Source organism: Kogia breviceps, chromosome 1 (assembly GCF_026419965.1).
Source record: "Kogia breviceps isolate mKogBre1 chromosome 1, mKogBre1 haplotype 1, whole genome shotgun sequence".
In the NCBI taxonomy this organism is placed as follows: Eukaryota; Metazoa; Chordata; class Mammalia; order Artiodactyla; family Physeteridae; genus Kogia; species Kogia breviceps.
This window is the reverse complement of record NC_081310.1, coordinates 130,555,801-130,581,186: the sequence shown is the minus strand read 5'-3', so window position 1 is coordinate 130,581,186 and position 25,386 is coordinate 130,555,801. Positions and strand designations below refer to the sequence as shown.

General features: G+C 33.6%; 1 protein-coding gene across 42 annotated transcripts in view; it reads left to right on the top strand.

The window, feature by feature from the left end:
- ADGRL2 (adhesion G protein-coupled receptor L2) overlaps positions 1–25,386 on the top strand; it is a 626,947-nt gene that overhangs the window by 575,466 nt on the left and 26,095 nt on the right. For 22 of the 42 annotated variants that reach the window (XM_067043727.1, XM_067043739.1, XM_067043748.1 and 19 more), the window contains 7 exons: positions 3,393–4,193; positions 10,686–10,976; positions 11,530–11,633; positions 12,476–12,661; positions 13,468–13,506; positions 16,307–16,490; positions 25,045–25,170. In XM_067043727.1, coding sequence (XP_066899828.1) covers positions 3,393–4,193; positions 10,686–10,976; positions 11,530–11,633; positions 12,476–12,661; positions 13,468–13,506; positions 16,307–16,490; positions 25,045–25,170 — 1,731 coding nt within the window. The remainder of the gene's footprint in view (positions 1–3,392; positions 4,194–10,685; positions 10,977–11,529; positions 11,634–12,475; positions 12,662–13,467; positions 13,507–16,306; positions 16,491–25,044; positions 25,171–25,386) is intronic. The other 20 variants (XM_067043848.1, XM_067043981.1, XM_067043845.1 and 17 more) reach the window with 3 other exon arrangements.

The window sequence follows — 25,386 nt, the reverse complement described above, 5'->3', positions numbered from 1 at the left end:
TCAAAATGAAATAGTGTGTCACTGCAGATACAGAGTATGTAGGCTTTAGTTTGTTTGGGTCGATTTCTTGTCTTGCATAACCATGTCCTCCACTGATGTTAGTGGGTCACGTATTTATGTTGGTTCTATAGCATAGTAAATGTATTGTTATGAATTAATTCATACAGTCTCTTAAGACAAGTTGCAATATATATTGGTGATGAAGAATGCTAATTTCATTAATTTTATTGTATTTTTATATTTCTCGGTTGGGAGAATTTTGGCTGATTTGACAGATATATATCCTTTGGGTTGTCATAAAAATCATAGTGTAAGGTCTTTTGTTTTGGATATCCATATTTTATGCACTTCATCAATCATCAAAAGCTTAATTTTTTTTTACTTTTACATTTGAATGTTACTTCTCAGTTTTCATTAGAATTATAAATTATATACAATATATATCCATTTTATTTTCTTTAATATAAATATAATAGTTAAATCATAAATGAAATCATCCCTATTTAATATTCTGCTCAGTAACTGCCCTGTCATTTTAATGTATCAAATAATAAAACCCAGCCATTTTCAATTAACGGAAAACAAAATATATTTTCTACATCCTTTATTGAGCTTGTTTTAAGTTCTGTTTTAAATGCATAACATATTTTAAAATGTATTATTCCCATCTTTGCATTTAATTGATGTATTTTAATATAATCATCCTTTCCTTAAAATAAAGAATATAGCTGTATAAAGATAGTCTGAGCAGACTCAACACTAATGATTTATTTTATCCTCATTTTCCCACCATGCCCTTCCTTTATTGATTCTAAGCAGGTATAATATTGCTCGTCACTGAGCAGTAATTTTAGGACCAGTGGTTTATAAAAAAGAATTGTTCCATGTCAGTAACACTGAATTTCCTTTTTACTGGATGTAGTCAGGTTTACGCATTAATAGAGCAAGTATGTTTCCTGAAAGTGGTTAAATAGACCAAGTTGGACGGGGAAGGTGGTGTCTTAATGTGGAAGGTTTCCTATGGCAAAAATATTTGTGTGATATGTTTCTCCCTAAGGTATTTCAGGAGGTCAGTATTTAATCTTGATGAATTATCATAATTTTAAAAAATTAATCAAGCTAAGCCATCTTAATGAAATGTGCAACTACAGTATCTTTGAGTAGTCAGTTTGGAGATTCAGTATTAGCACACCCTAATGCATTTTAATAAGGGAAGAGGGAGAATCACAGACATTAATCTGGTCACTTTATGAAATTCAGGCAACATACTTCAAAACCTACATACAAAATCTGAAATAGTATTTTATGGTTTGTAATTATTAGAATACTATTTACCAGCAAGAATCTTATATAGCATACTTCCTAACTGCATAATCCATTTCTTGGAGGGAGGATTTTTTTCTCCTATAACTCTACTAATCAGGTTTGTTTTATGAAAGCATTTACCTTTTATGGGGTCTGTGGAATCAAGGTATTTGCTTTGAATGCTTGGTGTGATTGTCGTTGCATGCTAGCTTGCTTTTGTGTAAATTGATCATAGTAGACAATGTCATAATAAGCTAACCATAATTCTTTCTTCCTTTTTTCTCCTTGCCTACTGTGCTTGCTTTTTCCTTGTATGTATTTTGCTTACTTTTTTTTAATAGACTTTCTATTACAAGTTTGAGATATGTGATGTAGAGAATTTAATAAGAATTTTATAATATAAAGTATATATAAATGTAAATAAGTAAATTTACTAATTATTAGTGGGGAAGAAAAATACTACCTTAGCCTACCCTTCAAAATAACTATTGGGGTAAAGGGGGAGGCTTATATATTCCTGAAAAGGAGGCAGATTTTTTATAGTTAAGATAGATTTTTCTAGAAACAGAAAATTTAATAGAAAAAAATTGAAACATGCTGAGATGCATAATTTTATATTTCTTCTTACATAAGTATCTTTGAAAAATGTAACAATATCAATATTCATTAGCTTTGACCTGAGCTTCAAAATTGAGTTGCCATGTTTATAAATATATTTCCCTGTTGTTATGTTTACCTAATATTAGTCAGCTTAATAATGAGTTCGCATGATAAGATAAAGGGGGATGATACACCTATGCATGCATTTGTGTCTATAGCCTACCTATTTAAAGTAAAACTTGATAAGAATACTGAGTGACTTGGGAAAGGCAAGAGTATGTACACCATGCATTAGTGAAGAGTTTCATTATTTATTCAGGTACACTAAGTGAAGCAACATGCCAACATATTTGTATTGCCTCCTTAATCTACTAAAATGATTGATCCATGTTCTTTTATGTAACTTTAGTATCTTTTCTCCTGCTAGGTTTTCCCATTGTGTTTCTCTTTATCCAAAGTAGTGCAGCTCTTATTCTTCCTATATTTAGCATCTATTACGAATTCAGTCTTAGACTGTCAATTTATTTTAATCTTTTTTCTTTTTTCCTTGCACTTTTTTTTTTCTTCCGATGCTTAAAATAGAAGTGGAGCAAAAAGGTAAATAATGTATACAGTTTGAACCCCAGCTCCCTGTTATGTGCCTTATGGATGTTACCTTCTCCCTTCCCTTCCCCTACAACACTCATATAATCAGCAGGGTCTCATAAATGCACCTCATAAAGAAGTCGACTGTTTACAGTGAAATTATATGACCACTAAATCTGGTGACGGGGCAAAGGGGAGCTGTCCTTTCTCTGTTTCTTTTCACTCTTTATCTCTTTCTCTGATACCCTTGGATATTTTATTATTAAAGTGTCATCTTGCCTGGCTTCCAGAACCCTCTCCATAGCATGCCATGGTTACAGGGTCTCCTGGTCGTTTCATCACTCCTTTCCTCGTATTTACTTTTCTATGCTTCTAATTGCATTTTCCGAATATTTATGTTCCTTCAATGGAAGCACTTTTGTTTTCAGTCTAAGTTCCATAGACATTCTAAATAAGCCTTCACATTGGGTTTGTTTTACTTGCTTAATTTTGGTGTTCTACTTTTGGGGTCTTATAAGTGGGCTAAGGAAGGGAGGGTACAAAGTTTGTTTTAAAAGTACTTTGTTCACCCTTATGTACAAAGCTCAGAGTTTTAAAGCATAAATTACCGAATTATAAGATAAAAACACAGAGCAAAAATGTAAATTGTTAGCTCAATCATGAATGATCTTAAACTTAGGTTTGTATTTGTGAAAATAAACCCCAGCCGCTTTGTATGCTGGTACATCAATTATGGTAACTTGAGGAAAGAAAGGTAGTACTTGTATTAAGTATAATTTCTGGTAAAATTGAATGTTAATAGAGTAAATTTTTCTCTTTTGATCTATGATCATTAAAACTTGTGTTTGCCTGTATAGTCTTTTAACTTTGCTTAATTCTTGTTTTTTCTCTGTGACTGTTAGTTTTTGTGTGCCCTGGGACCTTGAAAGCAATTGTGGATTCACCATGTATATATGAAGCTGAACAAAAGGCAGGTGCTTGGTGCAAGGACCCTCTTCAGGCTGCAGATAAAATTTATTTCATGCCCTGGACTCCATATCGTACTGATACTTTAATAGAATATGCTTCTTTAGAAGATTTCCAAAACAGTCGCCAAACAACAACATACAAACTTCCAAATCGAGTAGATGGTACTGGATTTGTGGTATATGATGGTGCTGTCTTTTTTAACAAAGAAAGAACAAGGAATATTGTGAAATTTGACTTGAGGACTAGAATTAAGAGTGGAGAGGCCATAATTAACTATGCTAACTATCATGATACCTCACCATATAGATGGGGAGGAAAAACTGATATTGATCTAGCAGTTGATGAAAATGGATTATGGGTCATTTATGCCACTGAACAGAACAATGGAATGATAGTTATTAGCCAACTGAATCCATACACTCTTCGCTTTGAAGCAACGTGGGAGACTGTGTATGACAAGCGAGCTGCATCAAATGCTTTTATGATCTGTGGAGTCCTTTATGTGGTCAGGTCAGTTTATCAAGACAATGAGAGTGAAACAGGCAAGAATGCAATTGATTATATTTACAATACCCGATTAAACCGAGGAGAATATGTAGATGTTCCCTTCCCCAACCAGTATCAGTATATTGCTGCAGTGGATTACAATCCAAGAGATAACCAACTCTACGTGTGGAACAATAACTTCATTTTACGATATTCTCTGGAGTTTGGTCCACCTGATCCTGCCCAAGGTAAGAATGTTTGCTTGCTAATGCTTATATCTTTTATGAACAGTTTATTTTTAAGACTTCTTAATTTTTTTCCTCTTTATTTTCTTTCCCTTTTCATAGTTCAAGGGCAAATGATAATATTGTGGCATTTCAAATTGTCACATACTGTGTACATTTTAGCCTTATATTGGTCCATTTTCTTTTTCTGAATTTCTTCCTTTAAATGTTGGTTTCAAAAAATTGTAGCATCCTTGGTCAGTTTAGATTTTCATTGCTAAAAATGTAATGCCAACTACAAACCTGTTAGCTTTGTGTGTTTTTTCTGTCTGACTTCTGAATTGATTATAATCTATGTGCAGACCTTTTAACTTCTTGGCGCCGGTGGTAAAAGGAAATTTTTGTTAGGAAGTCCCAGGAGAATTGCTAGGCTTGATGTACAATGCCAGGCATAAGTATTCTGAAGTTTTGGCCTCTTCTCTCTGGGTAGGAGAAGGAGTCATCCAACATCTTACTAGATCATTGTGTAAAATAACACATTTTTATTTCCCAATGAATTTGTGACTGCTTTAGGTCAGTATTTCTGTGACTTTAACTGTTACACATGGACTAAGCATTAAATGATCCCAAGTGTTGATTTATGAAGACAAATCCGCTAGCATTTTTTGATTTGTGTTCTCTTTAGGTATCTTTTTGGAGGATCATTATTTTATAAATCTTTGGAAATATATTTTAGTTTAGCAAGTTAATTCAGTTCTGCAGTGAATAATTTTTGAGGGTAAATGAAGTTTTGAATATTTCATTAAAACAAGATTACCTCATACTCATGATAAAAGAATGACCTCTTAATATATTATTATAGAGCTTACACTTATTATGTCTTTTCTATTTGAGCAATAATATTTGTGTTTTAAAGATCTGAATTATTTCAATTTTCTGAGTTAATTAGAATTTTCACATTATTGAGTTACTGCAAAATTGTAGGAGCCAGAATGTTCCTTGGAGTGACTAAATCAATCTCTTCAACAAGGTGGAACATAAATTAATATCTTTTTCTTCTGTTAAAGCAGTATACATTCACACATTTAAACACAATTACATATACCCACACATAGTTTAGGGTATAATGTTACTAAGTTCTAAATATTGTCATAGGGTTAGGACCTCAAAAGCAGAAGCCTTTTGTAATTGAATTTCTAATTTGAGTTATAGAATACAAAAATATGTGATTTTTCTTCTTAACATAAGGGCAATAATGACATATGACTTAGTATAAGCCCCCCTTTTCTCTAATTCATGTATGTCTAGAATTTGTTGGGTTAAAATTGTAGCAATGTCCCATTGTTAAACTTTCAATGAAATCTGTTAGGACATAAAAATCTTTGTTGATAGTCTTAGTATTCTTTATTTTTAAATTCAGACCTATCTTTTTTCTCTTGAGGCCAGCAATTTGGGATGGTTCCTATATCTCAGTTGTTTTTCTAAACGCTAGTACTATCCTTCTCCTTTATCCTATAGGTTTGTAAAAGGCAAAAAAAGGGTCAGTAAATCGACAATTTGACACTGTGGAGATACATGTGTTAATGTTTTTTGTAACCTGTATTACCCTCACAGCTGTTAAATTTATCTTGGGTAGCAGTAAATCCCTCTCCCTTCATTAGAAAAAAAAGAAAATAAATTTTAAAAGTGTAAATTCATAATCAGGCAGCACCTAAAGTTGAGTACAGATGCAGCTCAACAAGGAATCATTGCCTCCCTGCTTGTCACAGAGTACTTCATAAAATACAAGATGAGTAATAATGTCATTTTCCACATGTGGCTTATGTTCTAGTAAATAACTTGATCCATTTCAGATGAAAGAACCTTTGATAATTTGGATGCTTTTTGGAAAAAGCAGTTACCAGCTTTGAAAATGAGAAACTTATCCATATGTGGTAACTGCATTCCTACAGCTGTGTTGTGTTATCCAAAATAGTTAACCATTCTTATATATTCTCAGAAAGTGAAAATTCGTATTGACCCCTTATTAAACCCTTAGTGGTAAAAAGTTTTATCTGACCTAAATTTCTTGCTGATGTTTAAATTGTATTCTCTTATTCACGTGCTCTTTATAATTTATCTTCAAATGCTTTTAGAGAGACTCCTGCCTCGCTCATCTAAGATATGTGCTGTTATCTAACTGCATGTAGATGGGGCTTTGCAGAACTATTGTGGCTCATACATTTAGGTCAAACCAGTAAGCCACTGTCAGCAAGTCTTATGTACTGGCTTTGCTACCATGTATATAGCTGAAGTGTACATTGTGCTGTAAAACGGATAATTTTTCATTGTGGACTGTTTCACACTGTGTTAGCTTCAATACTTTTCCCCATTTATAAATCCAAGCCTTTCATTCCTAACAGCACAAGTATATTATTGCTTGGCCTTGATAATGTTTTCAAATACATCTTTCTTTTTTTCTTTAAATTTTTAGCTTTTTGTGATCTCTGCATAGTAAATTTGCTCCATTTCCTTGAACTAGGTCTGTTTTCCTCTTTTACTTTCTTTCTCTATAAAATGGGCTTAGAAAAATCCCATTTCAGTCATATATTAACTCTTTCCTATGTCTTAATCTGAATTGATTTATATATTTACTTAATCTGTCTTCAGATTTGATATCCCAAACATTATTGAAAAGTATTGTCTTGAGTTTTGACAGTTTCTGAATATCTTAGAGTAATAATGAAGTATGACACTTAAACAACATTAGGGAAATTTTTTATCAAGAGAGCCAGTTAGGTCTATTACTTAGGAAGTGTTTAGCATAGATCCTTAAAACATCTTCCCGCTGATAATGGATGCTAATTTAAAGATGATCAGGGCTTCCCTGGCGCAGTGGTTAGGAGTCCGCCTGCCAATGCAGGGGACGCGGGTTCGTGCCTTGGTCCGGGAGGATCCCACATGCTGCGGAGCGGCTGGGCCCGTGAGCCATGGCCGCTGGGCCTGCACGTCCGGAGCCTGTGCTCCGCAACGGGAGAGGCCACACAGTGAGAGTCCCACGTACCTCAAAAAAAAAAAAAAAAAGATGATCAGTGTTTTTAGACATCGAATAAGGGTAAATTTAGTAAATCTGCAGTTTTGCCTTACCAGGCTACAGACTCTCTCTAACTGGAGTTCATTCAGTGAATAATGGATGAGTTTGGGGACTTGGAAGAGGGAAATAACCACCCATATTGTCCTTAAAATCTTTTCACACAGGAAAAAGCTGGTGATAATTAGCAAGTTCTTAGTAAATACTGTCATAGTAAATTGAACCATTCTGTATGTGTTTGTTGAAATTTTCATGGGTACCTATTAATTATGTTTATTAGCATTATGGGCACCGTTTCTACCTCTCTGTACTCAAATAATAAATGGTAGGTATAGAATGTTAAGTCATTTACTCTATGTGTTTGATATGGCACCTGATAACTCTGGGACAGGCTCTGTAAAGTAGGGTTTAGATTTATGATGTAAGTCTATTGTGAGTTGCCATGTTTTCTGTTACCATTTATAGGATATTCTTGAGTTTTGAGCCTTTTGCTCAAAAAGGTTCCTTATGGTTCCTTATGAAACTTTTTATTGCTTCAGTATCTTATGTTCCCACATTTTTTTCTTCTTTTAAAGATTTACGCAGAACACAGTGTCAGTTAAATGCTCCAAAATAAGGACAAATTGCTTTGTAGGGTGCCATACTTTCCTAGAGTCTCTGAAAATCTTTTACCTAGAAAAGTAAGATCATAACATTTAAGAGTATGGACAAGTGAACCTGAACAAATTGCTTAACCTCCTCCATGGCTCAGTCTTCTCTTTTATAAAAGGAAGATAATCATAGTGCCTACTTCATGGGGTTGTGGTAAGGATTAAATAAGATTGATCTGATGATCCATGAATGGTGATTAGCATAGCATCTGGTACATAAATGCTGAATAAGTGTAAGCTTTTATCATCATGGGGTGCCCTGCTGCGACCTATCTTCACCTAAGGAAAGAAATATTAATTTTTAGAAATACCTCTTCATTTCTAGCTTCAACATTAGAAAAAAACGCTTTCCTTGAAGTTGTTAAACTTTAGCCTTGCAAAATCTTATAGTTGTCCTAAAGGGCTTCATTTTGCCACTTAAAGTTGATGTTCATGTTTATTTTCATGATACCCCAATATTTTATTGATTTACCTTTGAATAATGTGTTGCTTCCCTTTAAACTTCTTTTGATGAACAAAAAGGTAAAAAGGTATGAAAATTTATTATCAGTGACACATGCAAATAGGGTATAGAATGTTGCATTAAATTTTGTGCATTTAATAAGTCATTTTATTGCCTACCTTCACTCACTTATTATGAATCTTTACTGATGCTCAGCAAACAGATCACTAATTGTAGTATTGTTAATACATATTTCAGTGATTAAATATGTACTAATTAGCACAGTGTCAAGGGATACATCAGAAGGTGTAGCACTAAACCATTTTGCTCTGCCCTTTTCTCTTTGCTCCAAATCCCCCCGCCCCCCTCCCCCCCCACCCCCACCCCGCTTTTATTCATTCAGCAGCATTCACTTGACACTTCTGCAAAAGATTGTGATGCTTTTGACAAATGTTAATTGAGAAAGCACTGAAAAGCCTGGCTGCATTGTAATCAAAAGAAAATTCCGAGGTTTAACAGGATGTCAGGGAAGCGCTTTACAGAAAAAGATAAACAGGTTTGAATAGGTTTCTGTAGCAGCTGGCTAGGCATGATGTTTGGCTAATGTACACAGGCTTCTCTCATATGGTCAGTAACTGATGCCCTGGAAATAAAACATTGCTTAAGAAGTTTCTCTTGTGATAGAATGAAAATAGGGTGTAAAAAGTGTGTCTTGCACTTCTTGATAACAAGAAGTTTCTCACTACTAAAGAACTAGAAACAAGTGCACACTACTTTTTCTGATAAACTTAGCATACTCTGTCATAGAGTCAGAATTATGTAAACTATTTATGGACCAGAACTTAATATTATCAGTGATAATATGAACTTGTTTTCCAAGAAGTTTTAATGTTCTAGTTTGTTTCTTATGTATAGCAAAGCCATAAAGTAAGCTAATGTTTTATAAGATTATTTTAAAAAATAGTTTTTAGTTCTACTGAATTTAAATTTAAGGCATCATATTTGTAAGGTCTTAAGAGCCAGTAATCTAAATGTTGATAGGGCTTCCCTGGTGGCGCAGTGGTTGAGAATCCGCCTGCCGATGCAGGAGACACGGGTTCGTGCCCTGGTCCGGGAAGATCCCACATGCCGCGGAGCAACTAAGCCCGTGAGCCATGGCCGCTGAGCCTGTGCGTCCGGAGCCTGTGCTCCGCAACGGGAGAGGCCACAACAGTGAGAGGCCCGCATAACGAAAAAAAAAAAAAAAAAAAAATGTTGATAAAACTATAGTGTGATCACCTGATAGATTTTTAAATGGTGCCATTAAAGTTTTACTGACAGAATTTTTGTTGTGTTTTTAAACTAATTGTTAATTAATGAAGGAATCACTAAGCTCCATTATTATTTTAACCTAGTGGATTTAACAGTTTAAAAGTAATGTTGGAAGTCTAAAATAACCTTAAAATTTTTTTCTTTTAAAATTTCTACTCTTAAATCCACTTTTATATTTTTAAATCCTTTTATACTCTGTTAAGGGTCAGTAGGATATGTAGGGTTGTTTTCAAATTAGGCATTATTTGATCGAACCCGTTATCTTGATATGAGATTGCATTGTAACCTCTCACCAGAACTAGTTTCTTTTTCATACCTGTGTTTTCAAAAGTAAAAATGTCGAAGCCTCAGATGTTTCCTAACTGAAACAGCACAAGCATGCCCAGCTTATTTTCTGTTTGGATCTAATCAGGCATGCTCAAAAATCTCTCAAGCAAGAATGGCTGCTGGGTGGAAAGATGTTACAGTATTTGTTTTCCTGCAAGATGCAGAGTGGGTGACTTGAAATTTTCTATTGTCCTAATTACATGTAATGGTTAGACTTTTGTTGATACTTTGAATTTTATTGTTTCAGAGTATGAATGTATATAAGAAACGGATTTTTCTAAATTATGTATTTGATATGACATAATGTATTTGATATGTACATTGAAATTTTCTATATGAAACTGTCCTTCATTTCCTGTTACATGATATATGATGAAATTGTACATAAAATTTATTATCAAATATTTCATTGAGAAGTAAGCCTAGCACAATTAGAGTCATAGAGCAAAATCTATGGTAAATTGTAAACTGCCATCGCTTAGCCAACAGTATGAATAAATTGGGATAAATGAAGAGATTTATTCTTCCTCCCACCCTACGGATATTCTCATTAATTTCTCATTTTGTTGGTGTTGGGGTAGTTGGATGGGTAGGGATTGTGTGTGTGTGTGTGTGTGTGTGTGTGTGTGTGTGTGTGTGCATGCGTGCACGCATACAAGTTCACGTATGAGTGCAAGTGTGTGTTTGAGATTAACATACTCATCTTTTTTCCGTAGTGCCTACCACAGCTGTGACAGTAACTTCTTCAGCTGAGATGTTCAAAACCACAGTATCAACCACAAGCACTTCACAGAAAGGCCCCATGAGCACGACTGTAGCTGGATCTCAGGAAGGAAGCAAAGGGACAAAACCACCTCCAGTAGTTTCTACAACCAAAATTCCTCCTGTAACAAATATTTTTCCCCTGCCAGAGAGATTCTGTGAAGCATTAGACGCAAGGGGGATAAGGTGGCCTCAGACACAAAGGGGAATGATGGTTGAACGACCATGTCCCAAGGGAACGAGAGGTATTTCCTGTCAAATACTATATATACATTTTAAAACTTATTTTAAGTAGGTTCTGAATTACACAGAAGTGATTTTATTTGAGGAAAGAGATATTTACAATAGCTAACTTCATTGTTATTTGTGTTACTTTGGTAATATAGCACATGTAGACAACTTAAAGGTTTTTAAACTGTAAAAGTCATTTGAGGTCAGGCACTGAATTACCTCTCCCTCTTAAAGACCTAGGTCAAGCCTGAGATTTTTGCCCATGGATTCTCTAGTGAGGTTTCCTTACAGCTGTCTTTCTCATTGCAATGTATCATTTTGGACAAGTCCCAAGAAAATCAAGGGCTTTTTGTTTGTTTGCTGTAAATGTCTGATATTTCTGTGCCAACTTTATATTTACTGTTTATAGGCTGCATTATACCCTACTTTTCATCAGTTATTGTCAACTACTTCCATTAATGTTTATTCAAAATTTAACACACGGAGTAGGATCATCATAGCTGATTTCCCGAATGCATGCAGAAAAAATGGTTTCAATTTCACTGTTGCTTTCTACATCTGTTGTAGGAACTGCCTCGTATCTCTGCATGCTTTCCACTGGAACATGGAACCCTAGGGGCCCTGATCTTAGCAACTGTACCTCACACTGGGTAAATCAGCTGGCTCAGAAGGTTGGTTGGAACCTTTTAATATGATACACATTGGTGATTAAGGGCTTTAACTTCTAACATAAATAATTTAGCTTTGTATGTTAAAACCAGCTTTGTTGCTCTTTGTTCAGTGTAAAAGTAAAAAATTATGCATAGCTTTGTCTGTAAACTATTTATTCAAAGTTACATATGTTTCAGGGCATGCTGTTTTCTATGTTAAGCTTTTTAATGAGTACATACTTGCTTAATTTCATTCATATTTAGTTCTGTTTCTTTTGATGTTTGTAAAACAAATAGTGTATTGGCCTAATAAATCAAATATCATTAATTTGAAACTGAATCCACAGAATGCAAGCAGATGTTCATATTGCAGATGATTATGATAGAATAAGAAAAATGACTTTAAAAAGCATTAGTAACTTTAATATTAGTGTAATGCAGTGACATTTTAGTTTCTCCTTCACCATCTACCTTTCTAAAATGCAAGCAGTAGATAATAGCCCTCAGTATTATATTGATTACATTCTCACTTAAATTTCTGGATCATTGGAATAAATAAGTAAGATTTTAAAATAGCAGTTTTAAATGGTTGCAGTGAAGTGAGAGAACTATCTCAAAATCTTTTTAAAGGATTTCTGATTTTTTTACCTTTTGTTTCTTTAAAATGTCTGATTAAGTTTATTTTTTTGAAGATCTAAGATTCTTTAATCATCTGAAATGAAGAGAAAGTTATTGGTTTTAGTTGCAGATTTTGACATATTTGCAAATATTTTTCTCACCACAACAGAGATACTTGGGAAAAGAACAGGAAGCCACAAACAGAACAAGAAATCTTACTGAGATAATATAAACTGTCATTTCAGATCAGAAGTGGAGAAAACGCTGCTAGCCTTGCCAATGAACTGGCTAAACATACCAAAGGGCCAGTGTTTGCTGGGGACGTGAGTTCTTCAGTGAGGTTGATGGAGCAGTTGGTGGACATTCTTGATGCACAGCTGCAGGAACTGAAACCTAGTGAAAAGGATTCAGCTGGACGGAGTTATAACAAGGTAGGTAGAAATTTTCTGTTATTTTCAATTAGATGTTTTGTATGGCTGCTCTGGATTCTTCCAGCAGTTGACTGCCTAACTTTTGGCCCCCTTGCAAACGCACAGAAACAGAACTTCTAATTTGGTTCATATCTCAAGAAAGAATTATAGTTGGGAAAGGAGCAACGTGCACACCCATCCCCCACCCCCCATCCCCAAATGACGCTTATTACCTGAGGGAGATTTTAGTTGGTGGTAAACTTCATCTGCCTGGTTGTGGTCAGTACCCTCACTTTGAAAGGCGCACTAGGAGAGATTGTGTTATACAACTCATATACTAATACAGTCAACTCTTGTGATTGTAAGAAAATTGTGATGCATATAGGAATGTTAGCCACTGAAATACTGTTTTCAGTGGTAGGTTTTGAGAGAAGGACAAGTTTCCTTTGCTAGGAGTATAGTGTGTTAGCCTACCTTGACAAAAATTTGATAGTTATTTTAACCATACTATAAAGTGTTTATATGAAATTCATATGAATCTGAAATCTGTGGCTAAAATAGTTTTACGGTTTTTTTCTTCCTTTTCATCACATACTTTGTCTCTAGGTTTATCAAGATACTTTGGATTATCATGTTTAGTAAAATACAGCTGAAAACTGAATACACAATCTTGGCAATCAGTATAGACTCACAAAAATCCAGAGGATTACGGTACATAATAAACACTGAGCTCAGGACCACCAGCTTAAGTTTTGAGGATTTCTTCTTTCCTCAATTTTCAACAGATAAAAATCTAACCTCTGATTTTCTTTTCTTTTACTAAAAAGCTCCAAAAACGAGAGAAGACATGCAGGGCTTACCTTAAGGTATCTCTCCTGTGCTGTTACCCTGCTTTCTCCCTTCTTCAGCTACCTGCTACGCTTTATCATCTTGCTGCATGATCCAATGTATTTCAGTCTTTGATAATTATATAATGTGCCCCATATCAGCTGTACAAATGTTGGCTTTTCACAGGTATATTACTCTCAGAATAAGCAAATAATTTATTTTTATGATTTTTGCCGTTTTTCCATTCATCCAAACATACAAGAATTTTAATGAAATATCCTCTGAATTGGAAAGTAATCATAAAGTCTCGTTATTTCCTGTTGTCATCTCTGTGGATTGAAAAACAACTTGAGTAAAACAGCTATGATATATTCTTGGCAGTTTATCATATCAAAGACTGTGTAGTCATAATGTATGTGCATGAAAAAGTCACTGCTTTCTTATCTCTGTGGTGTACTCTTAAATAAAATAGGTTTTGTCTTGAAAATTTTTGGAGTCATTTCTAGAATCAGGTTGATATGGGGATGGGTTACTAGAAATAAAATGTAAATAATGTGACAGTGCTCTCGATATATGTTATATGTTGGTTTTTATCAAGATGATAGAAACAGAAAGCCACTGTTTGGCTCAGAATCCTCGCCCACTGCAGCCATTTTTTCTCACTGGTATATCCAAGTAAAATAGGAAACATGGTGAGGCTAACAGTGGAATTATGCCAAGCCAGTTCTGTGTGGTAGATCCAAATAATAAAGAAGTTCCTTTTGCTGGGGATGGTTACTTTCTAACCCTACTCATCTGGGGACCATATTCCTAGTCAATCAAACCTTGAAGAACTAATCTGTATGCGTATGAAAACAAAACAAAAGAACTTTGTAAGTTTTGTAGAATAGAGTTTATTCAAAAGATATGACTTCACCAGTTTTAGTTGGCAAGATCTAGAAAAAAAGAACAGCATTTCACTAACGAGTAATAGACATTGTTGCATCTGAGAACTTTACAAGAAAAGGCAGTGGGAAAGTCTGTTTTTAGGTGGTAATATTTTGAAAGTTTCTTATTAGCTTGTTTAATGGGGGCAAAGAAATACATACTGAAGTGTGTAGAATTTGTTATATGGAAATTTTCAGCTCACTTTTAAGGTATTAGTTAATGTGTGAAATGTAATAATTAGTATGTTGCCCAGGACATATATCTCAGTGGGAATAGAATAGCTTTTTTTCTTTGGCAGGGAGACTACTTCAGGAATATGATTAGGCTAATGATCATTTTGATTCCACTAGAAAAATACAACTGATAATAACTAAGGAACGTTACAAATTAATAAAAGCATACCATCAGCGAGTTATGTGTATAGGTAGTAAATTTCAGCATGACCTTAATTTCTGACCAGTGTCATTTTCAGTATGTCTCAAGTGAGCTTCTGTGTTCAGATAAAACTAATAAAACTTCTTAAGTTACAAATCAGAAGCTGACTTACACTATGCAAATGAAGCGAGTTCCTGCTTTGTGACAGAGGATTCATTTGTAACTTAGATTAGAGGCTCCAGTCTGTATTTCTTGGTGACTAATGAATCTGGCCTCAGCAGACCAGTTTCTGTTCCACTCTAGTTAATGGCTGCAGCAGTATCAGGGTGAGCATTTTGACTATTCTATCTCCCATTAAAGAGAGAAAAAAGCCTTTAATGCCACTTGCGAGTATCTTCTACCTGCCAGCAAGGTCGTGGTGGCTCACGTGGCAGACAGAAGGAGGATATTAAGATGGACTAAGCTAATTAATCTTAACTCTGACAGTAGCCTCAAACAACTTTTCCCTGTGCTCATTTCAATATAGTACCTCAAACTAGCAATTTTTGTTGTTGTTCTTTGTAGAGTGTGTGTTCTTTTTTCTCAGTGATTATCAATAGATCAAAACAATTGATATTTGGGCTTAATGACACATTATGGCTAGGTAAATGGGAAAGAGTAAATAAACTCAGTGATTTCAGCTATCCAAGCCATAGTCAGTGTACAGCTAAAGTAAGTATCAGTACAAAAGCTTGCCTTCAGTTGCTTAACTGACCGGGTTACATTTTTATTTAATGTTGTTTTACGTGGTAATAAACTAAACCTACACATATGAATATTTATAACTTGGATACTTATTAAGACTTTACTTTGCCTTTCTGTTTTTATTAAATTATTAGTATAGGTTTTAAATATTTTGACTGTTCTCTTGATCTCCTTAAAAACAGATGATTGTTTATGAATTAAGGTATACTCTCAAGTGTTTTTTAGCTGGCCAGGCAATTGGAAGAGTGAAAATGTTCACAGATAGTTTATACACTTTGACACCACCTTGGTTTTTTCCCAATGATAATAAGCAGACAATGTTATAAGGCACAATTTTGGTTATTATTTTAGTTCAGATTGCAAAAAACAATATGGTTTAATTTTCAAGCATAGATATTAGGCTACTCTAGAGACACCAGTGTCTTCTATTTAGAACATTTAAGTCTTGAGGTTATATGTAGGAATGACCATACATGTAGGGGTAATACCTCAGGTTAAGAGCTGACACTGGTTTTATTTCTTTTCAACAATTGAAATATGATTAGATAAACAGAAACGAGTCATTTCTTTATACTTAGTCTTTATAAGTAAATAGTAGTCTGCTGATCTTCAGCTAGTTCTATTTTGAAAGGGTCAGACATCAAGTTGGCCAGATATATGTTGTCCAGGTGTTCTTCCATAAGAGTAAATCATCATGACAGATAAATATTACAATTGTCACTAGTCAGTGATTGAAAATCACCTTGGTACTAGAAGCAGTCAAAACTAATGACAGTTTTCTAATGGATGCAGGCAATTGTTGACACAGTGGACAACCTTCTGAGACCTGAAGCTTTGGAATCATGGAAACACATGAATTCTTCTGAACAAGCACATACTGCAACAATGCTACTGGATACATTGGAAGAAGGAGCTTTTGTCCTGGCTGACAATCTCGTAGAACCAACCAGAGTCTCAATGCCCACAGAAAATATTGGTGAGTGAATCTATTGTCAGGTTTAATTTTGATTTAGAAGATAGATGTTTAAGAGAATAATGCTTCCGTTGAGTCTTTTGAGTTATTTCCCAGTGCTGAACTTCTATTTTGTCCAATTATTTTTGTCCCTTAATAAGAGATATTATTGATTACACTCATAAAATTAATGCAAAAGCCAAAATCTGTCCTATGTCTTTTAAAAGTTGGTGTTTTTTTTCCAACTGAAAAATCATTAAAGGAAAACAGTGTGTAGAGTACTTAACTGCCAGAATATGGACTGCTTACGTAATGAAAGTGCTTGCTGTGGAGCTGTGGCGAATGCCTTTCCATTTTATACAATACGTTCCTAATGAGATTAAATTACTTTTTGGAATGCGTTCTCCCAAATATTTTAGGCACGCAGATATTTGAGCCAAACGTTTATATTAAACAGAACTGCTTTCAGGTGAAAATGTGGTCAGTGAACTATATCACCCATAGAGCAGAATATCCATGCTTTATAGACTGTAAAATAGCTGCAGATAGTTTCGAAGCATCATTTAGAATTTAAATGCTGGCAGTGAGAGGTAGGAATTCACTTTTGATGGTATTTGAAAGAAGTACTACTGTAAGTACAGTGAAATTATATTAATTTAGGCTTGACTGATTTAGAATTGTTATTCAGTGGGGTTGAGCTCGGATGAAGTTTTAGTATCCCTTAGTAAAGTAAAAAAGTTTCCAAAGCATAAATGTAAAAAAAACCCTAAAGGGAACACAGACTACTCTTCCATCGAAAGAGTGCATTGGAGCAACAGATATTGAATGAAGTTTTGCTATCTGGAATGCCATATCTTATTGCCTTATTGTGCCTACCTAAGTATGAGACTTTTATTTAAAAATACAGAGAGCAAGGTGTATAGGAGAAATAGACATCAATCAGATTATGATACCTGGATTTAAATTCAAAGCCTTAAGTTTATTTTAAATAACTGAGTTTTTAGAAAAAAAGGTGTATTAAAATCATGTTTTTATTTACTTTATGAAGTTTTGAAATGACAAATAACTTAATAAACTTAAGTGAAATCAAAATAATTTGGCCTGCTTTAATGTGGGAGACCAGTCATAAGGAAGGTGATATTCTACCATAGCTTAGTAGGAATAAAAAATGAATAAAGCTCCTATTTTATGTCTAAAGCTTTTGTTATTTTGAGGTTAATTTATTTAGTAGTCTAATAAAATTCCTAACATACACATTAAACAATTCTTCTCAAATGTTTCCAGGGACGTACCTGTAAGGTAAAGGAGTGTGGACTTGATTGTCTCAGAAGATAAGTCAATAAAAAGTATTGTTTGAAGTGTTGTGTTGTTACCTCAATTTGTTTTCTAAATCTTCTGAAGGCTATTTTAAAAACAACCAAAAAACATAACATTTCCCATTTAAGCTCCTTCCAAGAGTGCAAAGAAATTTTGATAGGCCAGGTCAACATCGTCTGCTCCCATCAGTTTCACGTATGCAGACATGCTATTATTATATGTCTGAGATATTTTTTATCTCAGTTTGAGAATGGCCAGGAATATTTTTTCCCTGATACTTGTTTTTCAGAGTTCTAAATGTTTATCCTTTACACTGGTTTTTAAAAATTTTTTTAATTAAAGAAAGAACATTGTGGGTAGAGATTCTCATAGCGTTAGTACACATTTTACTGCCTTCTCAAAAATAATGCCCTGAACTTAATGTATGCATGTATTTATTACCCAAGAATTATTGATATGAAGGTCATTTTACATATTCCAATGTATTTTCATGTCTTTTATTTCACAATTTTGTGAGAAATAATATCCATAATTTAATATGACATTCGAGATTCAACTTTTTCCTAGGACTTGTTCTCTTTTTAGACATGAGAACTAAAATAGCCCATTATCCCTTTATGTCTTCACTTTATGTTCTTATCTAAATTTAGGGTGTGGATACAGTATCTTCGATTATTAAGACAATTTGATTCTCCTCCTTAGTGGTTTCTCCTTGAATCCTATTTTCACTTGATTATATGATTTACCCTTACACATGACCTCATAAAATGGTATAATTATATGTTATAATTATACCTGATTATAGGTTTTTAAAATCAACTTTGAGGTATAATTTATATACAATAAGAGCAGTTGTTTTAATGGTACTCTTTGATGAGATTTGACAAGTGTACACCCATTTAACCAACAGCATGGTCAGTATTTCAGCCACCTCAAAAGGGTCCTTTATAATCTTTGTCAGTCAGTCTTGTTATACCCCCAAGCCCCAGGCAACCACCGTTCTGTTTTATGTCACTATAGTTTATAGTTTTGCTTTTTCTAGACCTTCAGTTGAATGGAATCATAGACTATATATACTCTTTTTGATCTGGCCTCTTTTACACAGTATAATGTTATTGAGATTCATCTATGTTGGTGCCAACGTCAGTAATTCAGTCCTTTTTATTGCTTAATTTCCATTATAAGGACACAACACTATTTGTATATCTATTTATACACTTAAGTCGTTCCCACTTTTTGACTGTTATTAGTAAAGCTGCTATCTTCCCAAGTGTGGTTGTACCATTTTATATTCCTAACAGCAATTAGAGTTCCAGTTGCTTCCCATCCTCACCAGCATTTACAATTGTCTTCTCAAGTGTCTTTTAAAATTTTAGCCCTTTTAGTGGTTTGCAGTGGAATCTCATTTTAGTTTTATTTTGCATTTGTATGGTTGCAAAGTTATGTTTTGCTGAAAACTGTTCCAACTTTTCATGTGCTTATTGGCCATTCATTCATATATCTTTTTGTGAAGTATCTGATTTTGCCCATTTTGAGTTCTTTGTTTTATTATTGGATTATAAAGATTATTTATATATTCCTGATACAAATCTTTTGTTTCATATATGTATTCTGAATATATAGTCACTGAGCATGTGACTTTTCATTCTGTTTTCTTAATGATATATTGAGAGAAGCAAAAGTTTTTAATTTTGATAAAAAATCCTCATTACCCAGCTTCAACAACATCTAACCAATCTTGTTTCACTTATTCCTCTCACCATTGTATTATTAAAGCAAACCCTAATATTGTATTACTACTATAAATACTTTAATATATATCTTAGACTTAAAAAACAACAAGCCATTGTCATACTTTAAAAACAGGAAAGAGAAAAAGGGGATTTCAATTATTTGATTTTTGTAAATTTGTTAATACCTAATTTGTTTAACCAGGATACAAACAAGTTCATGTTGTACATCTGACTGATGCATTGCTCTTACTGGAAAGGAAGAGTTTTCCTTCTACCCTTGGAGGTTCTATGGCTGGTCTAATAACCTCAGGTTTAAATCCCCCCCACCGCCATACTTTCTGTTGCAGCTTATGAAAAGAAGCACATAATGTTTGATTGTCTTTCTTTGTGATCTTAAGATTGATTATGTGGTTTAGTTATTATCAGCCTAATCCAGCATAATAAAATTCCCTATCATTTATTTTCCCAATGGGCTTAGCAGCCAGCTTGATTGTAGACCTCAATTTAAGCTTAGTTATATTGCAGTAACAAAAACCCTAAAGTCGCGGCAGCTCTCAACAACAAAGTTTATGACTGCTTTACTACGCGTCACCTGAGGCTTAGCTTTGCTTTGCTCCCTACCATCTTCAGTCTGCTCCATGTTGCTTTTACCCCGGGACTCAGGCTGATGGAAACTAGTACACTGCCGGTCTGCTGGCAGAGGTCCTAGTTCTTCCGTTGTACACTGTATTACTTTTCTTCCCCTTTCCTCTCACTGCAGCCACTACTCAGTGATGAATTTGACAAACAGAAGGACAGAGAAATATATTAAAATCCTATCTTCAGCACTGGCTGTGAGTGAGGCTCTGGGTGGCTCTCCTATGAATCACGTGTGTTCACTTTCAGGAAATCTGTTGAACAAAGCATATGTTATGTCAACTATACAAAAGTATAGAGAAAATCATAAACATCTGTGTAGCAATCACCCACTGAGCCAGCCACATCTTAGCATTTTACCATATTTGCTTCAGGTTTGGGGGAAAAGAAATAGGTATATATAGTCTGGAAATCCCCTGGGTCCCCTCCTTCCAGATCAGATGAAGAAGGGGGTAACCATCATTCTTTCTTTGTTAGTTAGCATTAGTAAGCTTTTATTTATTTATTTATTTATTTATTTATTTTTGCTCTACAGGTATGCACATTTAACTATTATTCTTCATGTCTTTAATATTAATGATTTCACACTATAAATGTAATTGTATAATTTTCCCTTGCCATTATATTTTTCATATTTATGCACGTTGATATGTAGTTCATTCATTTGCTCTAAGAATGCACAATTATTTAACTATGCCTGTGATAGATATTTTAGTGGCTTACACTTTTTTGCTGATATTATGAAAACTGTGGTGAAAGTTTTTGTATGCCTCTTACTTATACATTTGTGGCTTTCAAGATATATATATGTGCACGCATGCGCGCGCGCGCGCACACACACACACACACACACACACACACACACATACACACACAACCCAGAAATAGTTTTTGAGTGATAGAGCATTCCCATGTTTAACTTTACTAAATACTGCCAAATTGCTTTTTAATGTTGTTTTACCAGTTTACTTTCTCACCAGTAATATCATTGTTCCCCATCACTCTCTTTGTCAACACTTTATTATTGACATAAATTTTATCATTCTAATACATTTGAATTGATCACATTATTTGCAGTTCCCTGATTACTTAATGCATTTATTGGGTATTTTAATTTTCTCTCCTGTGAATTTCTTGTCCACAATTTTTTCCTGTCTGTCTCTTTCTCTGTAGGTAATGCATTCTGGAAACTAATTCTTTGAAGATTATATAGTTTGCAAATGTTTATTCTGTCTGTGCCTTCTCTTTTTTACCTTGTTTATTAATCTTTTGTTTTACGGAATAATGAGCTCAAATTATCAATCTTTTCTTTTAGGATTGATACTTTTAGGATCTTGTTTAAAAAATATAGTGTTTTGGGGGGATTTTTTGGTCCCCTGATCAAGAAATTTTTCTCTACTTTCTAGTGATAAAGATTTTATACTTTCTTTAGAAATGATAAAGCTTTGCCTTTTTACATTTGTTTTTAATCCAACCTGAAATTTATTTTGTTTATAATATTAATGAGGGAACTAATTTCATTTTTTTCTATGTAGATAATCAGTTGTTTCAGCAATTTCAGTGCATAAGCCATTCCTGTCTCCAGTGGTTTGTAAAGATATCTCTGTCATATATCAAGTTTCTGTACATGTTGGGAGTGTCTGTTTTACATTGTTACTTTTGTTTTTGTTTCAATAATATTAATATCTGGTGAGTTCTTTCAACTCTCCTCCTTGAGGAATCGGATTCCTCTTGGCTGCTTTTTGGGATATCTCTTCCATGTGCATTTTAAAATCGTCTTGTCAAGTTCCACATACTCAAAAAAATCTTGTTGGAATTTTTATTAGAATTAGACTGAGTTTGTAGATAGATTTTGAAAGAAGTGTCACAGATTTATCTGTTGAGTTCTCTCAGATTGGACCATGATAGAATTCTCCATCTGTTGTTAGGTTTTCTAAGAAAGTTCTATATATTTCCCAATAATGTCTTGTACTTTTTCAATTAGGCTTATTCCTAGGAAACATACACTAATTTTTATTGTGAATAGTATTATTTTTTTAATTACATATTCCAATTGTTTGCTGATTGGTGTACAGTTGATTTTGCTGATTGCAGCCTTGCTAAATTATTTTCCTTCTGATAGTATAGATTCTCCCTCCTATTACTATGTAGTTAAGTATATTTTCTATAAATAATTAACACATTACTTTTTCCTCCCAGTCTTTGTACCTTTTATTTTTCTTGAATTACTTCCTTAGCTAGGTCCTTCAGTACAGTGCTAAATAAAACTTGTGATAGGGATGATCCTGACTTAAAAAAAATTGCTTTTAGAGTTTTGCATCATTTTTTTCTGTAAGTTGGGATACATAACCATTACCTGATAACAAAACCTTTATCTAGGCAAGGAATTTTTCTTTTATTCTTATTGCTTCGTAAAGATTTTTTATACTGAATGAGTGTTGAAATTTGTTGAATTCTTTCTGCTAATATTTTTCTTATTTAATTTCATAATTTGGTTAAATACATTAATATATTTTCTAATGCATTAATTTCCATATGCCTTTTTGAGTTAAACTCAATTTGTTCAGGATATTATATTTAAAGTGTATATATAATTTATTAACTATTTTTACATACTTTAAATAAGTGAGGATATCCTATAATTTCTCTCCTTTTACTGTTTTATGCATCTAGAGTATATATTAGTCTTGTGAAATGAGTTGAAAAACATTCTCTTATATTCACTGGAGCAGTCTGTTAAAGATTCAGTATATATTTAACCATGAGTTCATTTTCTTAAATGGTCATAAAGTATTGGGGTTTCTATTTATTTAAGTCAGTTTTATGTTTCTAGAAAATTTTCCCTTTTGTCTATTTATTTATAGTATAAAGTTGATTGTTGCATCTCTACTAAGATCTATATTAATGATCCTGTTTTTAAAAATTCAAATTATTAATTTTTTACTATGGACATGATTTTAAACTTTAATAAGTAAATATTTATTGAGTGAAATTGTAGTTTGATAAGTAAATATTTGTTGAATGAAATTAAGTCTTTGTACATGTATGTCTATATTTGGAACATTTACTGAAAACTTAAAGGATTTCCTTTTTTTACCCTGTCTTGTCTTGTTTTAAGAATAATTAATAATTGAGAACCCCTTTTAGTGTGAAGAAGAGAGAGGTATATATTAGATTTATATTTTTGTCACTCATTCCCTTCACCCGCTACCCACAAACATGGAATCTGTTATGAGGACAGGTGATCGTCCACATACCCACCTGCTTAATCTTTCTAAGCAAAGTATCTCTACCAGCTTCTGCAGCTGATAAAATTCTAGGAGTTGTATGACTCTCATTATAAACTTATATTTCAGGTGCTTCACATGTGGTCTCATAGTTTATAAAAATTTCCAATGTTATGATTTCATATGTACAGCTGAATCTATATGTATTTTGCAAAACAAAGTTGAGAAAGATTTTTAAAATACAGCATCCAAGAGTTACTCTGTAATGGTATAAGTCCATTTTGCTAAAAAGAGAGTGGGTGAATTCATCATACTCTCTGTGTGTGTGTGTGTGTGTGCGTGAGTGCACATGGCACATACAACACTTATACACGTTTGTCTAAGTATAGAAATAGCTAGCTATTCAAGGGTATATGCCATCAGAGAGGGTGAAATTCAGAGAAAAATGTATGGACTGTATGTATTTATTGAATTATGTGTTACTTTTTAAAGTTCAAATACTGAAATGAAAAATTTTCATCCAGTTCCTCTCATTTCATCAATAAATGGCACATTCTAATCACTAATATGAAATAGTTTAGTGGAAACAATGATACTTTTTCATTCTTTTAAATAATCATATGCTGATATAAAGTATTGCAGTCTTCATTGGAGTTACAGTAGACCACATTTATGTTGAAGATGTTACTATTATATTTTTTAAACAAAGTTAAACAACATTGGTCTTGTTGATCACATAAATGTTCTTAATGTTTATGTATTGTCTTGTTTTTCTTACATGTTTTCCAGTGTTGCTACTTCATTTGAATTTTTGAGCTTTGGATTATACTGCAGTGGTTGGCAAACTTTTTCTATAAAAGTCTAAGTAGTACACATTTTAAGCTTTGCAGGCCATGTGTTCTAAGCTGCAAATACTTAACAGCCATAGACAATATGTTAATGGGTAATCATGGCTGTGTCCCAGTAAAACTTAATTTACCCAAACAAGTGGCAGGCCAGATTTGCCCCACAGGTCCTATTTTGTTCAACTTGAATATGTAAAAATTGATCATTGCTAGTGAGAATTAATGGGAAGTTTGAACATAATGCCAGACATTTTCTCTTAAATAATGCTGTGCTGGGCTCCCTACTTTTAGAAACTAGAGAAAATCTATTACTGCAAAATTGACCTATGTAATCTTATGTACTAAAATGTGTTATATACATAGAACTAGATGTCTACATGCAATAAAGGCATTCACATTTATACTTCGTATTTTGTTTTACCATTACCAAGTGATGGTCATTGAAAATTACTTAACATAGAGTCAAAAATCATTTTGAAATATTTTTGTTTAACTTAATGATTTAAATGAAACTTTGATAGTCATGTACTATAAATCAGGTGCTTTGTATTCGTAGGCTAAAAGACTGGAATTAGTTGACAAAAGATACAAAACTATGAAGAAAATGTTAAAATGATTACACCAAAATTTTTAGAGTAGTAAAGTTTAAGACCTCGTAGAATAAGTTGTTTGTTCATGATTTTGTTGTACTTGAACACTAAAGTTTTTTATGTAGAAAAAAAGGAAAACAGTGGTTTCTTTGCAATTATCATTTGCCTCTTTGTAGTTGAATTTAGAGAATACTCCATTTTCCCCCTCCTTTATCTTCTGCCTCATCCAGTTCTGGAAGTTGCAGTGCTCAGTACAGAAGGACAGGTCCAAGACTTCAAATTTCCTCTGGGCATCAAAGGGGCAGGCAGCTCAATCCAACTCTCTGCGAATACCGTCAAACAGAACAGCAGGAATGGTAAGATGGAACAGAGTCTTTTAAAAATTGATAGGGTTTTTGTTCAGTTAAACCTCTTAATTCTAAAATGCTGAGTGTTTGACTCCTAATATAACAAATACAGCTTAGCATTTAAAAGCAGATTTAAAATAATGCCTTCTCTTTCCCAGTAAACTTAATCTGAATAAAGATTCCATAAGGATTTGTTTCATTTTATTCTTATTTTATTGTATCTTA